At 43.4% G+C, this 22,697-nt stretch overlaps 1 protein-coding gene across 1 annotated transcript in view; it reads left to right on the forward strand.

Moving 5' to 3' along the window:
* Positions 1 to 11,868: 11,868 nt before the first annotated feature.
* myripb (myosin VIIA and Rab interacting protein b) overlaps positions 11,869 to 22,697 on the forward strand; it is a gene marked incomplete at both ends in the record, with an annotated part of 348,564 nt that continues 337,735 nt past the window's right edge. The window contains one exon of the mRNA XM_083663019.1: positions 11,869 to 11,978. Coding sequence (XP_083519145.1) covers positions 11,869 to 11,978 — 110 coding nt within the window. The remainder of the gene's footprint in view (positions 11,979 to 22,697) is intronic.

The raw sequence follows: 22,697 nt of genomic DNA on the forward strand, positions 1-22,697 counted from the left end.
GTTTCAATTGTTTTGAGAGAGAAAAAGTGCTGCTGCTCAGGAAGCCCTTGTAGTTGAGTGCAGCGCTCCGCTAGGCCGCAGGCGGGTCTTTGGTGAAGCCGCGGTCTTGCCTGGTGAGAGGCCGCCGGGGTAGAGGCTACTCTGTTGCGCCTCTCCCGTCCCCGCGCAGCGCATGCATGTGAGTTTGACTAACAACAAAGTGATATCCATTCTCCTGGCCCATTGTCACATTTGCCCATGTACACTGTAGGTCATTTAGAGGCACCAGTATTTCATAAACAGTTTAAAAGTTCTGTGGATGGATTTAATTGTAACGTTATGTTATAGCCTACTTCGGCTATAGGCGGAGGACAGATATGCAGTCGCTATGACGACCAGCTGTGGGCGGGGGCAGATGATCGGCGGTCGAAGCAGAACATCCATCGGGCCGAAACGAGTAGAGCCGACTGGTGACGAGCTGTGCAGGGCAGTAAAATGTGGTGGAAATGAGCCATAAGTCACTGGCTGAAATATGGGAGGTGTGTGAGAGCTGATGTTGTGAGTTAAGACAACAAGAAAGGCACACATCCAACATAATAACATGTTTTTCAAGCAATTCTTACCAGCAACAACCTGAGGATGGAAGGTAGGATAGTGGACAAAAGACAATGTATAACGTTAGTCCAATATCGTACGAGGATATTTATACATGAAGTCATTGACCTTTTATAAAATCACAGATGACAGAGATGTCCATGGTATGCTGCAACTATAAGTATAAATAGTCATTATAGCACTCTTCTTCAGGGGAGTCTACATAGTATAGAGGTAAAATCACTCACCTATCACTGCGCAGACCCGGGTTCAATTCCCGGTAGCGGTACTTCCGGCTTGGTCAGACATTCCTACAGACACAATTGGCCGTGTCTGTGGGTGGGAAGCTGGTGGGGTGTGAGTCCTGGTCACTGCACCAATGTCTCTGGTCGGTCAGGGCGCCCGTTCGGAGGGGAGGGGAACTGGGGGGGATAGCGTGATCCTCCTACGTGCTATGTCGGATGTCCTGCCGGTGGAACCCCTCGCTGTCAGGTGAAAAGAAGCAGCTGGCGACTGCACATGTATCGGAGGAGGCATGTGCTCTCTTCCCAGATCAACAGAGGGGTTGGAGCAACGACCGGGCCTGGCAATTGCCCAAGTACAATTGGGGAGAGAATGGGAGGAAAAACCTGTGGGAAAAAAGATTTAAAAAAAAACACTCTTCTTCTGCAATTCTGAACATGATGATGTGTGAATGGCTGGTAGACAAATCCCTTGTCTGTGCTATGTAGGGTCAAGTGGTAAAGCTAGGACCACATCAATGTGCTATGTAGGGTCAAGTGGTAAAGCTAGGACTACATCAATGTGCTATGTAGGGTCAAGTGGTAAAGCTAGGACTACCACATCAATGTGCTATGTAGGGTCAAGTGGTAAAGCTAGGACTACCACACCAGTGTGCTATGTAGGGTCAAGTGGTAAAGCTAGGACCACATCAGTGTGCTAAATAGGGTCAAGTGGTAAAGCTAGGACCACACCAGTGTGCTATGTAGGGTCAAGTGGTAAAGCTAGGACCACATCAATGTGCTATGTAGGGTCAAGTGGTAAAGCTAGGACCACACCAGTGTGCTATGTAGGGTCAAGTGGTAAAGCTAGGACCACACCAGTGTGCTATGTAGGGTCAAGTGGTAAAGCTAGGACCACACCAGTGTGCTATGTAGGGTCAAGTGGTAAAGCTAGGATGACACCAGTGTGCTATGTAGGGTCAAGTGGTAAAGCTAGGACCACACCAGTGTGCTATGTAGGGTCAAGTGGTAAAGCTAGGACCACATCAGTGTGCTATGTAGGGTCAAGTGGTAAAGCTAGGACCACATCAGTGTGCTGTGTAGGGTCAAGTGGTAAAGCTAGGACCACATCAATGTGCTATGTAGGGTCAAGTGGTAAAGCTAGGACCACGTCAGTGTGCTGTGTAGGGTCAAGTGGTAAAGCTAGGACCACATCAGTGTGCTATGTAGGGTCAAGTGGTAAAGCTAGGACCACACCAGTGTGCTATGTAGGGTCAAGTGGTAAAGCTAGGACCACACCAGTGTTCTATGTAGGCGGTCAAGTAGTAAAGCTAGGACCACACCAGTGTGCTATGTAGGGTCAAGTGGTAAAGCTAGGACCACATCATCAGTGCTATGTAGGGTCAAGTGGTAAAGCTAGGACCACATCATCAGTGCTATGTAGGGTCTGTGATGGTAAAATTAGCTGAAATGCCCTGCTGATCCATCAATAATGAGATATCCGTTTCAAGTGTTTTTAGGAGGTTTTATTCTACAATAACATCTGTGCACAGAGGTCTCTTCCCGACCACGTTGTCATGAAAGAGCCCCGAATCATCGTTTACAACACATCATATACTGAAACTATGATACCCGCCCCCCACCCTGGAGGGCAGTACTTTTCCACTTCATTCAACCTCTCTCCAACTCAGTATATTTCCATGACGTCAATAGTTAATCTGATGTTCACAAGACATAACAATCCCAGTGTTTCCCACAGGATTTTGATACACGTTCTCCCTGTACAGCAATATTCTGCAATGATGAAGAACATAGTTCACAAAATACATCTTAGAAGGGCCATAGTTCATAATCAATCAATCAATAAGCACTCAATCAATAATTTGCTATCACAGGTCAAGTGGTAAAGCTAGGACTACATCATCAGTGTGCTATGTAGGGTCAAGTGGTAAAGCTAGGACCACATCATCAGTGTGCTATGTAGGGTCAAGTGGTAAAGCTCGGACCACATCAGAGGAGCACATTAAAGCCTCTTTGGGACAATACCAGTCAAATTCTGCACTGAAGTTGGGGACAACAAATGTTTGATGAAAAGCTACTTTCCTACTGTGGGTGGTCCGCACCACTGTACTCTTCAGCCAAACGTGTCATTGCCAGGTCGATTTTTATGATATTAAAAGAGGAGATGGGATGCTACTGTAGAAGTGCCTCACAGCCATGGTGTGTGTATGTGTGTGCGTGTGTGGAATGTGTGTGTGCGTGCACGTTGGTTAAAATAAAGTGTTTATTTTAACATTGCGTGTGTGCTGTCCAATCAGATTCTGTCAGACTGGATTGCCTATCTGGAGGGGAAGGCCAAGGTCTCTTATCAGCGTGGCTGAATGAAGAGGCTTTGTGAATGGCGTTGCGACAGCATGCGTTTTTTACGTTGTGATAGCAGATTACTGGGCCTGCCAGAGATTTTCACAGCTTTTCCCTGCAATAGCTGAGAATGTGACAAAAGCTCCTTCTCTCTCTCTCGCTCTCTCGCTCTGTGTGTGTGTGTGTGTGTGTGTGTGTGTGTGTGTGTGTGTGTGTGTGTTCGCCCAAGTGGGTTAGGCCATCTGAAACGTAATGACTCATAACAACACCTGACAGAGATATATGTCAGAAAGAATTACAGGAGATTAGAATTAGAAATCCTTTATTGTAATTTCACAAGGAAATCAGGAGTGCTACTGTACTCCTGATAAGTGCAATTAAGCAGCGCTGGCCCCTGCGTGCGCAGACCCTACACCTTCTTGCTGGTCTTGATTTACTGCTGGTGGGCATCAGATATTCTAGCTTGTGTTTGCCAATCTGTCCATCGAGCCTGCTGTCTGGGTCGGTGTTGTATGGTGCCCTGCGTGCCCCACCCCCCTCAACTGCAAACCCCTCCTCCGGAGTGTCTCTGGTGGCTCTCTGCTCAGAATTTTCCGCTGCACGTTTCAAAGTGCGCTGGCTGCACCCAGCCTATTTTCACAGCGCTCGGCCGTTTTTGTCGCCGGCTCCCAGCGCTTCCAGCTGAGAATAATTTATCTTTTCAGAAAGACGCTGGTGTCGGGTGCTCCTTTTCTGCCAACTAATCATGTGGAGGGGCTATCGCAACAGACAGAAAGGCTCAATTGTGGGAGCAGATTGGCTGCTGTTCACAGGCACAGCTAACGTTACAGCATGCATCGGTTTCCGTGTGCCCACGGCTTCTTATCTGTTTTTTTCCTCACCTTTCTCTAATCTGGAGAGCACTGTCGCCACCTAATGGGTCCGTAAAATAGCTTATACACCTTCAACATCCCCCATATTTTTACAGGAGATGCATCAGGCTTTGATCCACGTCCCACCGTCAAAAAACGCAATTGACGACTTTAGTCGTCATTGGCACTCAATGAGTTAAAGGACACGGGGGAACAAAATGACAGAACAACAATACCACAGCCACAACACGGTTTCTAAAATAATTCAAATAAATATATACAATATTCACCTTATGTAGAAGAGACCGTCTGGCTTGAGAGACTGACAGGACGTGCAAATACAATCAGAAGTTCCGATTGTATTTACACTTCCTGTGACTCATAAATCTAGTCTGACTCATAATGTGAGTCAAACTAGGTTTGACCAGGTGAGTCAGACTAGTTTGAGCAGGTAAAACATCCGGCGTTTTGAACAGGACGTCTTGATACACTGGGTCAAGTGGGCGGGGCTCTATAAGGTTAATATACAATGGAAGTTTGCACCAGAATAAGTGTGCTTTTTTGTACTAGAATAAATATAAAACTCTCTCGTAACGGGACAAGCCCTGTCTTTTATTGTCACACGAACACCACAACACATGCATGTGGCCACAACACACTCATGCTGACGGTGGCCGGTGAAAAGTGTCCTCTGCATTTAACCCATCCAGGCATGTCCTTTCCTCCGGGGGGCAGGCCAGGAGCAGTGGTCGCTTTCTCATACAGCGCCCGGGGACCAACCCTCGGGTGTTGTCGTCACTGGTCGGATGACGATGACGATCTGATCTTCTGCATGTTTTTGGTGGGGGGGTTATATACGGAGGAACCCCCTGGGGGAGCACGGGGAGAACATGCAAACTCCACACAGAGAGAAAGGCCCTTACGACGAGATACCCCACCTGGGCAGTGGGCACTGAAGATATGGGGGGGAACACAACCACAGTGCCCACAGTGTCCCAGGCGAGAATCGAACTCAGGACCTTCTGACTGTGAGGCGACAGCTCTACCACTGAGCCACCGTGCCCCCTATATTATTATTATTAAATATATTATTGTACTAGAATAAATATGTTGCACAAGTATGAGAGTAATATTGCGCTAGACTAGAGTAGGTACTAGAGCCCGACCGATATGGGATTTTTGAAACCGATACCGATACCGATTTTAGGGAATAAAAAAATACCGATAACCGATATATCGGCCGATATTTTTATTTATTTATTTTTTAATCAAATGTTTATCCCCCATTAGTGCTAATCCCCCATTAGTGCTAATTTTTTATTTATTTATCCTGGTTGCTGCTCCACCCTCTGCCGATCTGGGGAGAGCCGAAAACTGGCTCCATGCTTCCACATGGGCAGTTAGCCAGCCGCTTCTTTTCACCTGACAGGGGAAGCTTCACCGGTAGGACATAGCACGTGGGAGGATCACGCTATTCCAACGAGTTCCCCTCCCTCCGAACAGGCGCCCTTAACGACCAGAGGAGGCACCACATCAGCAACCCTCAAATATCAAACACTTGACAAAGATATGTTTGAGTTGACATGAATTGAAATATGTGATGTAGGCAGGATATTTTACAGCTTATTAATAAACTCAATGCAATGAAACAGTAAACTTAACTGGGAATTTAATAATTATAAATAACTAGAAATACAAAAACACAATAGAACAAATACCGTAAATTCCGGACTATAAGACGCACCGGTGTATAAGCCGCGGGACCAAAATTGACTATTTTTTTCTTCTATAAGCCGCACCGGTCTATAAGCCGCGGGTGTTTTGATGTTTAATTACCATATGAAAGGGTTCGTGCACAGAGAGGAATGTCGGGAAAGCGATGGCTGTTTGGGGAAGCTCCCATTTATTAACATTTCAACAAAACAAAACAAAAGTCAGGTCACTAATCCCCAGACAAAATCACACAACAATAGGCTATATGTGCAGCAAACCTGTAACCAGAGAAGTCAAGTCACTAATGCTCGTCTTCCTCTTCTTCCTGCGTACTGAAACCACCAAAGTCCTCATCTTCAGTGTCGGAAACGAACAGGTTCAGGGTGGCTTCGTCAACCACTCTCCTCTCTCCTTCATTGTCACTCAAAACCAACGAACTCCTCTTCATCTATAGCTGTGTTTCCATTACAGTTTTTCGCAAAAGAATTGCGATATTTCTACAACTTCGACAATGTACAATTGCGACTTGTAGGCGTTTCCATTGAAGTTGCGTTTGAGTGATTCCCCGTTGCAGCAGCTGCCACAGTGATTACGCACGGGGATCTGCCCCATATCCCGTCCCCTGCATGCTCAAATCCAACCAATGGTCAATGGAAATCCCAACATGAAGTTACAATGCATATAAACGAGCCTGATTATCAATTCAAAAGAAAATGAGTCGCAAAATGTTGCTGGCTGCGTGAATGCAGTCAGCGCGACAGGCAGAGGAAAAAAGGTAGCCTAATAGCCTACAACTGGTCCGATTTAGAGATGGAGGGGGGAAAAGGCTGATTTGGTTCTATAATTGCACCTGAAACGTGTGCAATGTATTAGCCTACTCACAGTCACTGTATTCACTTCAGACAGCACCACCGCACCAGTGTGTGCTTTTCATCCTCTCATCTCGCCGCTGTGCCAAATGCGCGCACACAGGCAGCCTGCTGTCACCATGGACCGATTTCTGCCATTAAACATTATCTAATTTGCCCGGCTACGCTTTTGCACAACACTCGTCTTTCTGCTAGGTAGCGTTGCTTCAAAGTTTTCCACTTGCTGCGGAGGTTTTGACACGGCTATCGAACCTTACTTACCAAACTTATTTTCCGCTCCTTTTCCAAGGGATAATATGGGTCACATGACGTGCAAATGCGAAAAATGTGTTTCCATTACACTTTTGCGATAAACTGCTATATCGACACGTCTGAAAAACCACCTCATGATCATCTACTGCTCGTTCTCATGCTGTCGAGAACGAGCAAAGCTTTTTTTTGGTGAAAGAATCCTCCAGGGCGCTTCAGTCCGAGTGAGTGGCAGGTCGAACGTCAAAGGCACTTCATCCATATTTATGATCTGCTCCGGTTCGATGGAATATTCCTTGATCTTCCTTTGTGTGAATTCGCCGAAGTTTGTGATTTTCTCCTGGTAGTCGGGGGAGGGAGTTGATGGGCTTGTGGCCGTTTGCTTACCGTAATTACCATATGTAAGTGGTCACGCACAGAGGGGATTGTCGGGAAAGAGATGGCTGTTTGAGGAAGCTCCCATTTACCGTATTACCGTAACATTTCAACAAAACAACATAACACAACACCACCGTTGTTTATTTTTACAGTGCACACAGTGTCCGCGGTGTGGTGAAAAGAGGGCAAGAGAGGAAATTAAAACAGAAGTGGATTTATAGTTAGAAAGAGTGCTAAAAAAGAGAGTTTTTTTTTTTTTTTTTTTTTTTTTCTGAAAAAATCCATAGATAAGACGCACCGTTATATAAGCCGCAGGGGCCAAAAAACGGGAAAAAAGCCGCGGCTTATAGTCCGGAATTTACGGTAGTTAAGAAAAAATATCAAATATACACAACATGCTGTCCATGCTGTCCATAACTTATATATATTAACACATTCACTGCCAGCCGTTTTTTTTTTTACTGTAGGTAGCTTCTGCCAGAGGTTTTTTTTGAGGATTCTGGCTCATCTTTCAAGACCCGAGGATTCTTTTCTGCTACGATTTTGTGAATACAAAATATCTCAAAAGAACTAATAGAATGTGTGCTTTCTCTGTCTAAAAGAGTTAGTTTGTAGAGTTAGTAGTTATGTAGGCATTAGCACTTGAATACAGCATGGTTTCAGCGTCTGAAAATTTAAGCTGAGATAAATAGCTTTTTGTGAAATTCGATAGAACAGTCACTTTAACCATTCATTTTTGGCATCAGTAAGACGTCAGACATCTAAACAATAGTTTTGAACAGTAATTTCCTCCATAACAGCAGGAAACCCCCCTCTACTTCAAACTCCTCCCTCCGTGTGTGTTCTTCTTGGCTGCAGCGGGCGTGTCACAAGCTCGTTTCTGCTGCTGCTCCTGCTGCTGCTCCTGTCTGCTGGCGGCCGCTGGGCGAGGATGGGCTCGCTCGTTTCTTTTGCGATTCTGGTCTTATTTATGCTGCGTGTTTCAAAGTGTGTTGCACCCATAATCTATTATGCAAATTTGCAATCCCCCACCACCAGCAATCAGCGCGAAAGCGAAAGCGTATTCGCCAATCCATTTTACAGTATGAGAATGGTTTCATCGCACGTTCCCCTGCAATTTTGGCTCGGCTTTTTCTAGTCTGGAGTCTCTAGTGCTCAGCACTGTCGCCACTTAGTGGGTCGGTGGACACGTTCGGCGGCTCCAATATTTATATAAGAGATGTAAAAGGGTTAGATCAACGTCCCACCGTCACCGTCACCGTTTTTTTTTTGACGTATCAACTCGTCATTGGCAGTCAACCGTTGGATTTTTTTTGACGTATCAACTCGTCAATGGCAGTGAACGTGTTAAAAAAAAAAAAAAAAAAAAAAAAAAAAAATCGGCGCCAAATATGACCGATACCGATATATCGGTAATCGCCAATATCGGCCGATAATATCGGCGGGCCAATAATATCGGTCGGGCTCTAGTAGGTACCCTAACCCTGCAGTTAACTTCTTATAATAATATTCATCTGGTTTTCCACAAGATCTGCAATATGATGACTATTCTTCCATTTAAAACAAATGAACCAGTTTATATTAGGGTTTAGATGCTCCTGCTAAAAGGTGCCTTTTGGACTAAATGGAGCTGAATCTCTCTGTAACTTGCGTTGAGCTGTGAAACATATTATTTTACAAATCTGTCAAGAAATCACTTTACTCATACGTGAAATAGGTGCTTTGTCTGTTCGTTTGTCTAATCCACGGCTTCTCCATGCCATTCTGTGATTTATTTGACACTTAAAATTCTACAAAGCCGAACATGAGCCTATTGTGAGACAAATCCTGGAACTGGAGGAATGAGGGATCCGCTGAAAGAGAAGAGAGGCACTCTGTCGAAGCAGCGATTTGCCCCATAATAGAATGGACATACTGTAATTGTCTGGCCTCGTGAGTCATCATTGCTCTCGCCACCGCCTGATGCACTCCCATCTTGTTTAGACACCGCAGTTAATGGACCTTCTCCCTCTCTCCTTCTTCTCATCTGTCTCTTCTGCCCCTCTCCCCATCTCTCTGCCTCCTGGCTGCCATTCCTCTGGTCTCTCTACATGCACTGTCTTTCTCAGCACTCTCCTCTCCTGAGCTCCCCTCTCCATCATCCCATCTATCTGCATGTCCTCGTCTGCTTGACTTTTGCCCATGCCTCCTGATCCCCGATTGTCGTTCCTGGAGCCTCCCACCCACAGCACACACCAGACTTGTTTTTCCCATCACGCTGAGCCAGCGGCCCCACTGGGGTCATAAACTGGAAAAGTCAGTCAGTCGGATGGTCAGTCAGTCAATCAGTCACTGAGTCAGTCAGTTAGTCAGTCTAATTTAGTGGGAAAATGGCTGTAGCTAGGCATAGGAAGGTGATAGAGAGTTGGGATTCAAGGGGTGGGTATGTGGAGTGGCTTGTGCTGAAGTTCGTTCATTCACAAGCCTATGTCAGGCCTCCACCAGCCTGGCAGCATCTGAGTATGACCCCGGCCCACATACACCTGGTGTTAAACTGTGATCTGTATCTGGATATCTAATCTAGATAAGGAAAACCATGTTAATGCAAGGTGGAAATGCATATGATCAGGTCTGATGGTGATAATATCTGCCATCACATCTCAGCCAGTCAGCCATTTAATTGCAACCCATACGGTATGTTTGAATTAGTGAGAAATAGGGATGGGTGATATGGACCAAAAATCATGTCTCTGTATTTTTAGGCAGCATGGCGATGAACTATATATCTTGGTATTTTCTACTAAAGCTGCGTTCACACCGACCTATTAAAGTTTTTCGCTGGCATCGAGTTTACATACAAAGTCAATGCAAATGAGCGATTGAGCGTATATTCGCCCGGGAGAAAAATCGCTGGGCGTCAGAGCGACAGAGACAGAGCGATGGGGAGAAAATACGCTCGTCGCCCAAGATGAAATATCCCAACTCGAGCGAAATTACGCTGGCATCAGTCGCTCGCTGTTCAACGCTGATTGGCTGCCGTGTGAGAGCGAGTCAAGGATCACACTGGCTTGGAACAAACCGCTGGTTTATTGTGTGGCAACAAACCGCATTGACAGCTGATTGACAGGCTGACAGCTAACATGAAGTGAAGTCTGTACTACCGGTATAGAACTCACGTTAGGAGCACGCTGATAGGCTTAGCTTGTAAACAAGTACGGTGGCTCGTAGTGGACAAACATCATGACATTGCGTAACGTTATAGCCCCCAGATGTCCGTCAATTCGTGTGCCTGTTGACGAGCGATTTAATCACAGCGACAGAGCGATTCCAAAGGGTTGAATCAAGCGACAGAGCGAAAGATAAATATCTCGGTGTGAACACAGCTTAAGTGGGCTAAAGGTTCATTTGCAAGTCAAAACCATACAGTATGTAGAGCTGGGTGATATGGGCAAAATATCAAATACCTCGATATCGATATTGTGACAATATTGATGCTGTCTCAAAATATGTACGATTTTTGATAAATAATCATCGATAATGTGGATATAATGACTATGTGAGTAAAGGCAAATAATAGAACGGCTAGAACAGTCTGGTAAGGTCAGAAAATGACATCACTTTACAGTACACTTATGCCATATCACAATATTTCAATATCAAAAACCAAAATCAATATCAAGTCTCATATCATGATATGGATATAATATCAATATAATATATTGCCCAGCCCCAGTGAGAAAGTATCTGCCTATTAGAGAGGAAAGTGGTGCATAAATTAAGATTTGTACTGTCCCATAGCACAAAGGTAGCCATATTAGGAGTTGACTGGGTTGTTGATCATTGCCATTGACTCAACACTTACTTCTCCTTTCTTTTCAAAACCCACTTTCCAGTCTGTTTTGGAAACACACCCCCAGCCACTTATATCTTCAAACCCAACTGGCCTTACCTGCTCTATGACATCACTGATGACATAATCACCGACAACATCACTGCTGAAGACATCACTGATGACATCATCACTGTACTTATACCTCAGCCAGGAAGGATGACATCACTGATGACATCATCACTGATGACATCACAGATGACATCACATCATTAGGTAATTAGAGCAATCACCTAATTAAAAAATCCGGCTCCATCAGGTCACCCGCACAGGTGCTCTTTACAATCCCTGAAAGTTTCAGCCCGATCGCACGTAAAACGGCATAGCTGTGGCCAGCCAAAATTAAATTGAAACTAACATTGCCCACTCGCTCCCTTTAGATAGTTACTAGATCTTTCTGTTGGATCTCTGTCCTAATAGCTAACTTACTCATTCCATTGTGAAACTGTGACATTTATATTTCTGTCGATTACAGGCTGCCGTAAGATGTGCCAGAGACCTGTTGATGTCCTTTCGATTGCAATTCTTTGGCCGATAGAGGTCCAGAAAAATCAAATTAATAAATACCAGGTGTAAATGAGACACATTGACAAGACGAGTGTCAAGTCACTGCCAGGGAAGTCCAAGCCTTGGCTCGATTCTGAGTCTTCCTCACTTCTCTCTCCTCCTCTCTTCAGGGTTGTCTCAGCCTCGGCCGCCAGAGCAGCAGCACCCGCACCTCTCCTCCCCCTCCTCCTCCTCTCTGTGCCCAGCAGCAGAGCACCGTGGCGAGGCCTGGAGGAGCCATGGGCCGCAAGCTGGACCTGACGGGCCTGACGGACGATGAGGCGGAGCACGTCCTGAAGGTGGTCCAGCGGGACATGAAGCTGAGGAAGACGGAGGAGGAGAGGCTAAGGTGAGATGGGAAGCCCCCCCCCCCCCCCCCCCCCCCACCAGCTGGTTGTTTGATTTTTTGATTTTATTTACACGTTTTAAGCCAATGGCACACCAATCAAACATTCTCCAACAACTGCCAACAATAATGTTGGCAAGGCCGTGCAGTGGCTGCGAATGCGAGCTGCAGGGCCGGGCGAGCCTAGGAATCGAGCGCTCGTAGCGAGATCCCTAGTGGTTTACAAAAGCCCAGTGTGGACTTTTATAACATAATAGCATGGTTTACCAAAGCCCAGTATGGAGTTTTGTGTGTTACCTCAGCTGCCTACCTCTGGAGTTCTCTTCTCGTGGGTCTTAGGGGTCAGTAGGGCAGAGCTTCGGGGCTCTGCTTGTCACTGTGCTCCGTCACACAACCCCTGATAGACAGCTTCTTACTTAAGATGTGACAAGTTCTGACCCCATTCCTCCTCCTCCTCCTCCTCCTCCTCCTCCTCCTCCTCCTCCTCCTCCTCCTCCGGGGGGGATTGAGTTGGGCTGTGACATGCCCCCGCGGGGGTTTGGCCGTCCGATGTGCGGTCAGATCAGTGCGTCTGCTTTCTGATGTTTCAGCAAGACTATGGGGGTAAATGTCATTAGGAGAGGCTGAACGTCTCACAACAAAATGCAAAATATGTCTTTCTGGTGGGGGTTTTCAAATGCGATAGTACCCTATAATTTTATCAACATAATTATGTTCCCCCGATTTTTGACTGAGAGCCCAGGAAGATTCCTCTGCTGTTCTGGTGCGGAAATATAGTCTCTCGCTGGAGATTTGAATGGTGATCTTTAGCGGTTTCATGTTCTTGAGTGGATGCCACGAGTGATTAGGCAGTTGTACTCAGAGCACTAAAGCGTCTCAGCTGCACTCTGAGAAGCACACTAGAGCTGCGGTCTGCACTGTTTGGGATTCAGCTCATTTTTCCCAAATCAGTCTCAGGGCTGAGATACCATACTCCCAAAGGACTGGGCTGTAAAACGTTCTCTTGGCAAGCTGTCTTGAACCATCAAAAAGAACGCTTTCACGTCATCATTAGCGCTGTTTACTGTGAGAAGATGAATGGATTGTGCTGTTCATGTGAAAACAGGCAGATTCTCATTTGGCAGCAGTGCCTCATATAATCGAAATCAGGCTCTTATTTGTAGTCCTTGTTGAATTAATTTACTACGAGAGCTTTTAAAAGCACAAGGGCTCACAAAATAGATATTAGATTTAAACAGCCGTTCAAGTTTGCTTTAGCCGCTAAAAACATGCATGCGTCTGTGTTAGTCGATTACCCAATTGAAGTCGATTTTTTCATTTTCTCTTTTAATTTGCGTTCTTGCTGTCAGCTCTTGTTTATAGAGAGGCAAAGTGGAACGTCACTTCCTGCTTCAGCACTGTACCATTTTCCCATAGACAGTTCGTAAAATGCTTATAAAATAGTTTTACTTCGTTGAACCAAACGGTTCAGCTAACGCTATAATCACGAGAGACCATAGAACATTTCACTCGGACCAAAACTTTAAAAAACATCGAAAAAATATTTTCTTTAAACCCGCATATTTTTAACGTTTTGGTCCCAGTTAAATGTTATGCGATCTCTCGTGTTTCTAAATATATCTGTACCGTTTGGTTTGAACCAGTAAAACTATTTTTATAAGCATTTTACAAAATGTGTATGGGAAAATAAATTGCGGATGAAAATCTCTGGTACGGTGCTGAAGCAGGAAGTAGGCGGTCACTTTGCCTCTCTCATTGCTTCAGGCGATGCCTCCTGAGAGCCCCTTGGCTTTCTTTAGCTCTCCCAACATTTATCCCACTTCCCTGCATGTTCAGAAATCAATCTTTCCCAGTTGAAGAACATAGAACATAGTATATGCATAGATATTATATTATAGATACTATCTATATTATAGATAGGTCACCGCAGGCTCCGCCAATTCTAACAGATGGTAGCAGCAAGTCTCCTAAATGGACATGGTCAACCATGGACTCAGACCTGCCAAAAGTCTCCTGGAAAACCATGGGCAAAACCCACGTGACAAAATGACAGGAAGTGAGTTGAAGTTGGGCCGTCTTGCTTGAAATCCCATCGACTTTGGTACATGCCTGTTCCATCTGGCATCATAACCATTTAGCCTCACTCAACCTGATGAGGGATCAGTAGTGTTACAATTTCAAGTGAATAGGCCTATTTCACACAAGATGGCGCCCGACCGATAATAAACGCTCAGTGTGAAAGCACTCAGGCATGTAGTGTGCATTTTTGTCTGCCAGTCGTACATTAAGTCAAACTTGCTATCGAGTATGGAGTCAGACTTACATTTACCTACATTTACTACTTGCTGATTGTTGTAGATAATGCCTTGTTTCTGTTCCGTCTAAAGACCCTCTCTTCTTCAGGCACTTTCCACAAACCAAAGATTTACCATCTTGTATGAAATAGAGGATTTAAGCTTCTCAATCTGACAGTTAGGACAGATAGGACAGTTTAGGCCTGTATAACTTGGGAAGTGCTTAGATTCTAGCATCACACAAACTTTATGCAATTGGCCCCAGGTCATGCTGTTTTATGGATTTGTGTTTTAGTCATAGCAGAGCACCGAGCCAAAAGGGCTACCTTTTCCATTTCTAGCATTTCATACTCAGTCCTTTTTTTCTTTTCTTTTGTTTCTTTTTCTTTATTTTTTTCCAGATTTTTTTATCCCTTTTTATCCCCCATTAGTGCTAATTTTAATTTATTTATCCTGGTTGCTGCGCCACCCTCTCCCGATCTGTGGAGAGCCGAAACTGGCTCCATGCTTCCTCTGAGACATGGGCAGTTAGCCAGCCGCTTCTTTTCACCTGACAGGGGGAAGCTTCGCCGGTAGGACATAGCACGTGGGAGGATCACGCTATTCCAACGAGTTCCCATCCCTCCGAACAGGCGCCCCTACCGACCAGAGGAGGCACCACATCAGCAACCAGGATATTGCATGTTTTGGTGTGGGGTTCCTATATGAAGGAAACCCCCAGGGGGCACGGGGAGAACATGCAAACTCCACACAGAAAGGCCCTTTTGACGACCCACTCGAGGACATGCGGACAGGCACGCACTCCTTCTGCGCTCGCAGCGTCCCAGTTGGGAATCAAACCCAGGACCTTCTAGCTGTGAGGCGACAGCGCTTACCACTGCACCACCATGCCCCCCTTTTTTCTTTTCTTTCTATTTCTATACTGTATGAAATAGATAATGTATTCTGCAGTTTCTATCTGATTAGGAATAGGAGCATGTCAACGTGTTCTTGGGAGAACAGCAGATGGTGGATGATGGTTGAGTGCTTCAGTAGGTAGCTCTCTCCTCCCTGTGGGTTTTCTCCTCCGTACATTAGATTTTCTTCCTCCAGTGAAAGCAGGCCTGCGGAGTTGTAAATTAGCCTGTTGAAGGATTCATGGCATACTTTATAAGTCTCAGCTGCCACTTTAAATGCTCTGTTTTAATTTCCACCTCCCCCCCGTGCTGCATAATAAGAAATGCTGAAACACTTAATTGATATTACCTTCTGTCGCATAAATACTGAGCTAAGTAATAAATATGTAAATAAAATGATCCACATGAATGGCTGGTTGAGAGCAATCACTGTTTTCTAGTTCAACTAAGGTTTTGCTGATGGCAACTACGGGTAGTTTATCAATTTATCAAGCACTTTAATGCTTTTTACCACTGTGTGAGCTACTTTTTATTATGATGATGCTATTTATTATTGCTACAATCTCCTTACTGGCGTCTTGTGTGTGATAGTCGCAGTCCACCAAAGGCTAAACTCTGAATAAAACATGAAGTTAATTATTCACGCTGTCAGTGAGGCCTCCAGAAGAGGCCTCAGTGACTACACTATTCGGAAGATCCATATTTCTCTTTGACAACATGGCTGCTTAACACCGGCTCTAGCGTGATGTTTTTACTGAAAATGTTTGCCTGAACATGGACGAACCGCAGGGAATCAGACTGTTCCAGGTTTAGCTCTTGTGTGTGACACAGATGAAAACTATCTTGTGTGTGTGACACAGATGAAAACTATCTTGTGTGTGTGACACAGATGAAAACTATCTTGTGTGTGTGACACAGATGAAAACTATCTTGTGTGTGTGTGACACAGATGAAAACTATCTTGTGTGTGTGACACAGATGAAAACTATATTGTGTGTGTGTGACACAGATGAAAACTATCTTTTGTGTGTGACACAGATGAAAACTATATTGTGTGTGTGACACAGATGAAAACTATATTGTGCGTGTGACACAGATGAAAACTATCTTGTGTGTGTGTGACACAGATGAAAACTATCTTGTGTGTGTGACAGATGAAAACTATCTTGTGTGTGTGTGACACAGATGAAAACTATATTGTGCGTGTGACACAGATGAAAACTATCTTGTGTGTGTGACACAGATGAAAACTATCTTGTGTGTGTGACACAGATAAACTATCTTGTGTGTGTGACACAGATGAAAACTATCTTGTGTGACACAGATGAAAACTATCTTGTGTGTGTGACAGATGAAAACTATCTTGTGTGTGTGACACAGATGAAAACTATCTTGTGTGTGTGACACAGATGAAAACTATCTTGTGGGACACAGATGAAAACTATCTTGTGTGTGTGACACAGATGAAAACTATCTTGTGTGTGTGACACAGATGAAAACTATCTTGTGTGTGTGACACAGATGAAAACTATCTTGTGGGACACAGATGAAAACTATCTTGTGTGACACAGATGAAAACTATCTTGTGTGTGTGACAGATTAAAACTATCTTGTGTGTGTGTGACACAGATGAAAACTATATTGTGTGTGTGTGTGTGTGTGACACAGATGAAAACTATATTGTGTGTGACACAGATGAAAACTATTTTGTGTGTGTGACACAGATGAAAACTATATTGTGTGTGTGACACAGATAAACTATATTGTGTGTGTGACACAGATGAAAACTATATTGTGTGTGTGACACAGATGAAAACTATATTGTGTGTGTGACAGATGAAAACTATCTTGTGTGTGTGACAGATGAAAACTATCTTGTGTGTGTGACACAGATAAACTATATTGTGTGTGTGACACAGATGAAATCTATATTGTGTGTGTGACACAGATGAAAACTATCTTGTGTGTGTGACAGATGAAAACTATCTTGTGTGTGTGACACAGATGAAAACTATATTGTGTGTGTGACACAGATGAAAACTATATTGTGTGTGTGACACAGATAAACTATATTGTGTGTGTGACAGATGAAAACTATATTGTGTGTGTGACACAGATGAAAACTATATTGTGTGTGTGACACAGATGAAAACTATATTGTGTGTGTGACACAGATGAAAACTATATTGTGTGTGTGACACAGATGAAAACTATCTTGTGTGTGTGACACAGATGAAAACTATATTGTGCGTGTGACACAGATGAAAACTATCTTGTGTGTGTGACACAGATGAAAACTATCTTGTGTGTGTGTGACACAGATGAAAACTATCTTGTGTGTGTGTGACACAGATGAAATATATCTTGTGTGTGTGACACAGATGAAAACTATCTTGTGTGTGTGACACAGATGAAAAATATATTGTGTGTGTGACACAGATGAAAACTATATTGTGCGTGTGACACAGATGAAAACTATATTGTGTGTGTGACACAGATGAAAACTATATTGTGTGTGTGACACAGATGAAAACTATCTTGTGTGTGTGTGACACAGATGAAAACTATCTTGTGTGTGACACAGATGAAAACTATATTGTGTGTGTGACAGATGAAAACTATATTGTGTGACGTGTGACACAGATGAAAACGATCTTGTGTGTGTGACACAGATGAAAACTATCTTGTGTGTGTGACACAGATGAAAACTATCTTGTGTGTGTGTGACACAGATGAAAACTATCTTGTGTGTGTGTGACACAGATGAAAACTATCTTGTGTGTGTGACACAGATGAAAACTATCTTGTGTGTGTGACACAGATGAAAACTATATTGTGTGTGTGACAGATGAAAACTATATTGTGCGTGTGACACAGATGAAAACTATCTTGTGTGTGTGACACAGATGAAAACTATATTGTGTGTGTGACACAGATGAAAACTATCTTGTGTGTGTGACACAGATGAAAACTATATTGTGTGTGTGACACAGATGAAAACTATCTTGTGTGTGTGACACAGATGAAAACTATATTGTGTGTGTGACACAGATGAAAACTATATTGTGCGTGTGACACAGATGAAAACTATATTGTGCGTGTGACACAGATGAAAACGATCTTGTGTGTGTGACACAGATGAAAACTATATTGTGTGTGTGACACAGATGAAAACTATATTGTGCGTGTGACACAGATGAAAACTATCTTGTGTGTGTGACACAGATGAAAACTATCTTGTGTGTGTGACACAGATGAAAACTATATTGTGTGTGTGTGACACAGATGAAAACTATATTGTGTGTGTGACACAGATGAAAACTATCTTGTGCGTGTGACACAGATTAAAACTATCTTGTGTGTGTGACACAGATGAAAACTATCTTGTGCGTGTGACACAGATGAAAACTATCTTGTGTGTGTGACACAGATGAAAACTATCTTGTGTGTGTGACACAGATGAAAACTTATCTTGTGTGTGTGTGACACAGATAAACTATCCTGTGTGTGTGACACAGATGAAAACTATCTTGTGTGTGTGACAGATGAAAACTATCTTGTGTGTGTGACAGATGAAAACTATCTTGTGTGTGTGACACAGATGAAAACTATCTTGTGTGTGTGACAGATGAAAACTATCTTGTGTGTGTGACACAGATGAAAACTATCTTGTGTGTGTGACACAGATGAAAACTATCTTGTGTGTGTGACACAGATGAAAACTATATTGTGTGGTTTAACTTTCATATTGTGCTCTAACGTTTATATCATTGTGTTGCAAAGCACACGCTTTGCTTTCGTCAGTGTACTCACCGCCACACACCACACCAGACTGTCAACACACCCCTTGCGTCTTTGAATCACACACATCAGCTGGTGATTACAGCAGACTCCGCAGACAGAAGTTACCTCCAGTCCTCCCGCCTACCGAGTAGGGATGGACATTTCTAGCAAAAACACTATTCGAAATTTGCTGGCCAAATTCGAATTTAATTCGAAATTCGAAAATAAAAATAAAAATGTAAAAAAAATTAAAAATGTATATATATTTTTTTTGTGAGTGAAATGTTGCATTGTCTCCCCTGATTCTAAGTCTACGGCTTTATTAATTAATATAAAAAGCTTCTGCTGTGGATTTTTAGCTCAAACAAGCATTGCACCACTGAAGTAAAGAACATGTTACATGACATTGACATTTTCGAAAATAAAAAACAGTTTTGACAATCATGAGTGGTTCATTAAATATTTAGTAGGCTCAGGTCTGAGTGCCAAAGGGGTGCCAAAGTCACCCCCTCTCCCTCTTCATGGGATTTCATCCGCCATTCATTTTTCCATAAACCTTGCTTAAAATGCTTATAAAAATTGTTTTACTTGCTCAAACCAAGCGATTTGACCATACTTAGAATCAGGGGAGACAATGCAACATTTCACTCAAATTTTTTTTTTTTTTTTTTTTTTTTTTTTGAATTTCGAATTTCAATAATAAAAGTCGACCTTGATAATAACAACGATTATTCGAAAATTCGAAATTCGATGCCCATCCCTACTACCGAGGCATTTGCATGCTGTTAAGTTCGTGTTTGATCCATATTTGCGTGTATCCTCCTAACGTTAATAGCTCCGGTTAACTTTAGCTGCTTTAGCTTAATCGATAAAATAGTTAACTTGGGTCGAAGTTATTTTTCTTGTGTAACAGGGAAATCCCGGAAAATGGAGTATTTTTGTTGAGTGAACTGAACTGCATTGAACTGGTAACATGGAAATCCCGAAGTGGAGTGATTTTTGTTCTTTTATAAACTGAACTGAGGGAACTGGACTACTACTAGCCATTTAGCTCAACACAGTCTTGTGCTCCAATTATCTCACACACAAAAAATCATGTTGGCGGTTTCCTTTAGCCTACAAAATATAAAATATTGATGTAGGGAAAAAAAAAGTGCTGCACTTTCAATTTGATGCATGAAATGTAGGCCTATATGTAAAATGGAAACTGTTCTATAATAGACTGCTATAGCTGCTTACAAAATAAATAAATAAATATATATATATATATATCGGTGATCGGTAATCGGTAATCGGTGATCGGTCGATGATCGGTTGGGCAGATATTTCTCATAGGTGATCGGCAATCGGTGATCGGTGGCAAAAAACGTGATCGGTGCACCCCTACTATCTTGTGTGTGTGACACAGATGAAAACTATCTTGTGTGTGTGTGACACAGATGAAAACTATCTTGTGTGTGTGTGACACAGATGAAAACTATATTGTGTGTGTGACACAGATAAACTATCTTGTGTGTGTGACACAGATGAATTAAAACTATCTTGTGTGTGTGTGAAACAGATGAAAACTATCTTGTGTGTGTGTGACACAGATGAAAACTATATTGTGTGTGTGACAGATATACTATCTTGTGTGTGTGACACAGATGAATTAAAACTATCTTGTGTGGCTAAAAAATGAATAAACATACTTAAAAAAAAAAAAAACTATCTTGTGTGTGTGACACAGATGAAAACTATCTTGTGTGTGTGTGACACAGATGAAAACTATCTTGTGTGTGTGTGACACAGATGAAAACTATCTTGTGTGTGTGTGACACAGATGAAAACTATATTGTGTGTGTGACAGATATACTATCTTGTGTGTGTGACACAGATGAATTAAAACTATCTTGTGTGGCTAAAAAATGAATAAACATACTTAAAAAAAAAAAAACTATCTTGTGTGTGTGACACAGATGAAAACTATCTTGTGTGTGTGTGACACAGATGAAAACTATCTTGTGTGTGTGTGACACAGATGAAAACTATGTGGTTTGAGCCGGCAGCGTAGATGAAGTAAATGCACATGAAAAAGGTCTTTTATAGTGTACTAAAATCCAAGGGAAAGAAGATGGTTGGGTAAAAGTGTGATTCTGCCAATGATGATGAGCAGCTTGACCTCTGACCTGGTGCCTATCAGTGGCCATGAGAGGCTGGAGAGGCTCATTACGCCACAGCGGGCCACAGCGCAGGAGAGCACAGGCCTGCGTGGGCCTACTTAACTAACAGCACAAGCTCTCCCACGGGAGAGAAAGACTTGGGGGATGATTATCCATGTAGATAGATGGAAATAACTACAGTTACGTGCCAGTGTCTCTGTGAGCTGTGAGAAGACTGCTGCTTCTCCTGCTACCGCTGATTCTTGTGGGTAATTCATTTGCTCTCGGAGACGGGAAGCATCCACCTCAAACCTTCTGTCTGGCAAATCCGTGTCGACCGATTACTGTATTTATAATGTGCACTCCGAAGCTCATTTTAATTTAATCTGTGACACGTATAGCTTTCCCATTGACAGACAAGGTGATGTATTATTTCGGTGCGTCATACAAGACAATGCTCCTTAGATTATTTGTGAAGTTGTAGGCCGATGCGCTTTGTCAATCTTAATCTTCCTCCCTCTCCCTCCCCAGTGATCCAGCCCTGTCTCCCGTAACAAATGCATACCTGATTATCAGAAGGTGATATTTGGCACCCCCAGTTTTAACACATTGACTGCCAGCCGTTTTTTTTTGCTGTAGGTAGCTTCTGCCAAGCCGTTTTTTGAGGATTCTGGCTCATTTTACAAGAGCCGAGGATTCTTTTCTGCTTGGAGTTTGTGAACATACAATATCTCAAAAGTACTAATAGAATGTGTACTTTCTCTGTCTAAAAGAGTTAGTTTGTAGAGTTAGTAGTTATGTAAGCATTAGCAATTGAATACAGCATGGTTTTAGCGTCAGAAAAAATATTCAGAGATAAACGGCTTTTTGTGAAATTCGATAGAACAGTCACTTTAACCATTCATTTTTGGCATCAGTAAGACCTAAACAATAGTTTTGAACAGTAATTTCCTCCATAACAGCAGGAAACTCCCCTCTGCTCAACTCCTCCCTCCGTGGGCGTTCTTCTTGGCTGCAGCGCCGTGTAACAAGCACTTTCCTACCTGTGCAAATTCACTTTCTCATACTCTCGACCTCTCAAATAAATTTCTGAATAGAAATTAAATTACTCTAAATTAGAGCGAAAAAGAAACAAAAAAGAATGGGTTGAAAATCCCATTCTAAAAGCCTTTTATGGCTGTTTCCAATTTGGTGCTATTTTGCAAGGCAAAATGGCCTGCTGCTTGTCACCAGCCTCACTGCCCCGCTGCCGCTGTGCCTGGCTGTGCCTGTCTGCGTGGCCGCTCCCCGAGGAAGCCCGGCTGGACTCGCCCGCCTCCCGGAGCCCTGGCCGAGAGCTCCGATGAAGCCCCTGCGACTCTGGTCATATTTACGCTGCGTGCCTCAAAGTGTGCTCCATCCGCAATCCACCATGCAAGTTTGCAATCCCGCACCGCCAGCAATCAACGCGAAAACGAAAGCGCCTCCGCCAATCCATTTTCATGAGAATGGAAATGGATCACACTGCTTTTTGCTTGCCTTCCTACTTCCTTGTCGCCACTTAGTGGGTCGGTGGAATGGGTTGTACACGTTGTACACGTCCAATACTTATATAAGATATGTAAAAGG

This window comes from Poromitra crassiceps, assembly GCF_964638095.1.
Source record: "Poromitra crassiceps genome assembly, chromosome: 2".
Lineage (NCBI taxonomy): Eukaryota > Metazoa > Chordata > Actinopteri > Beryciformes > Melamphaidae > Poromitra > Poromitra crassiceps.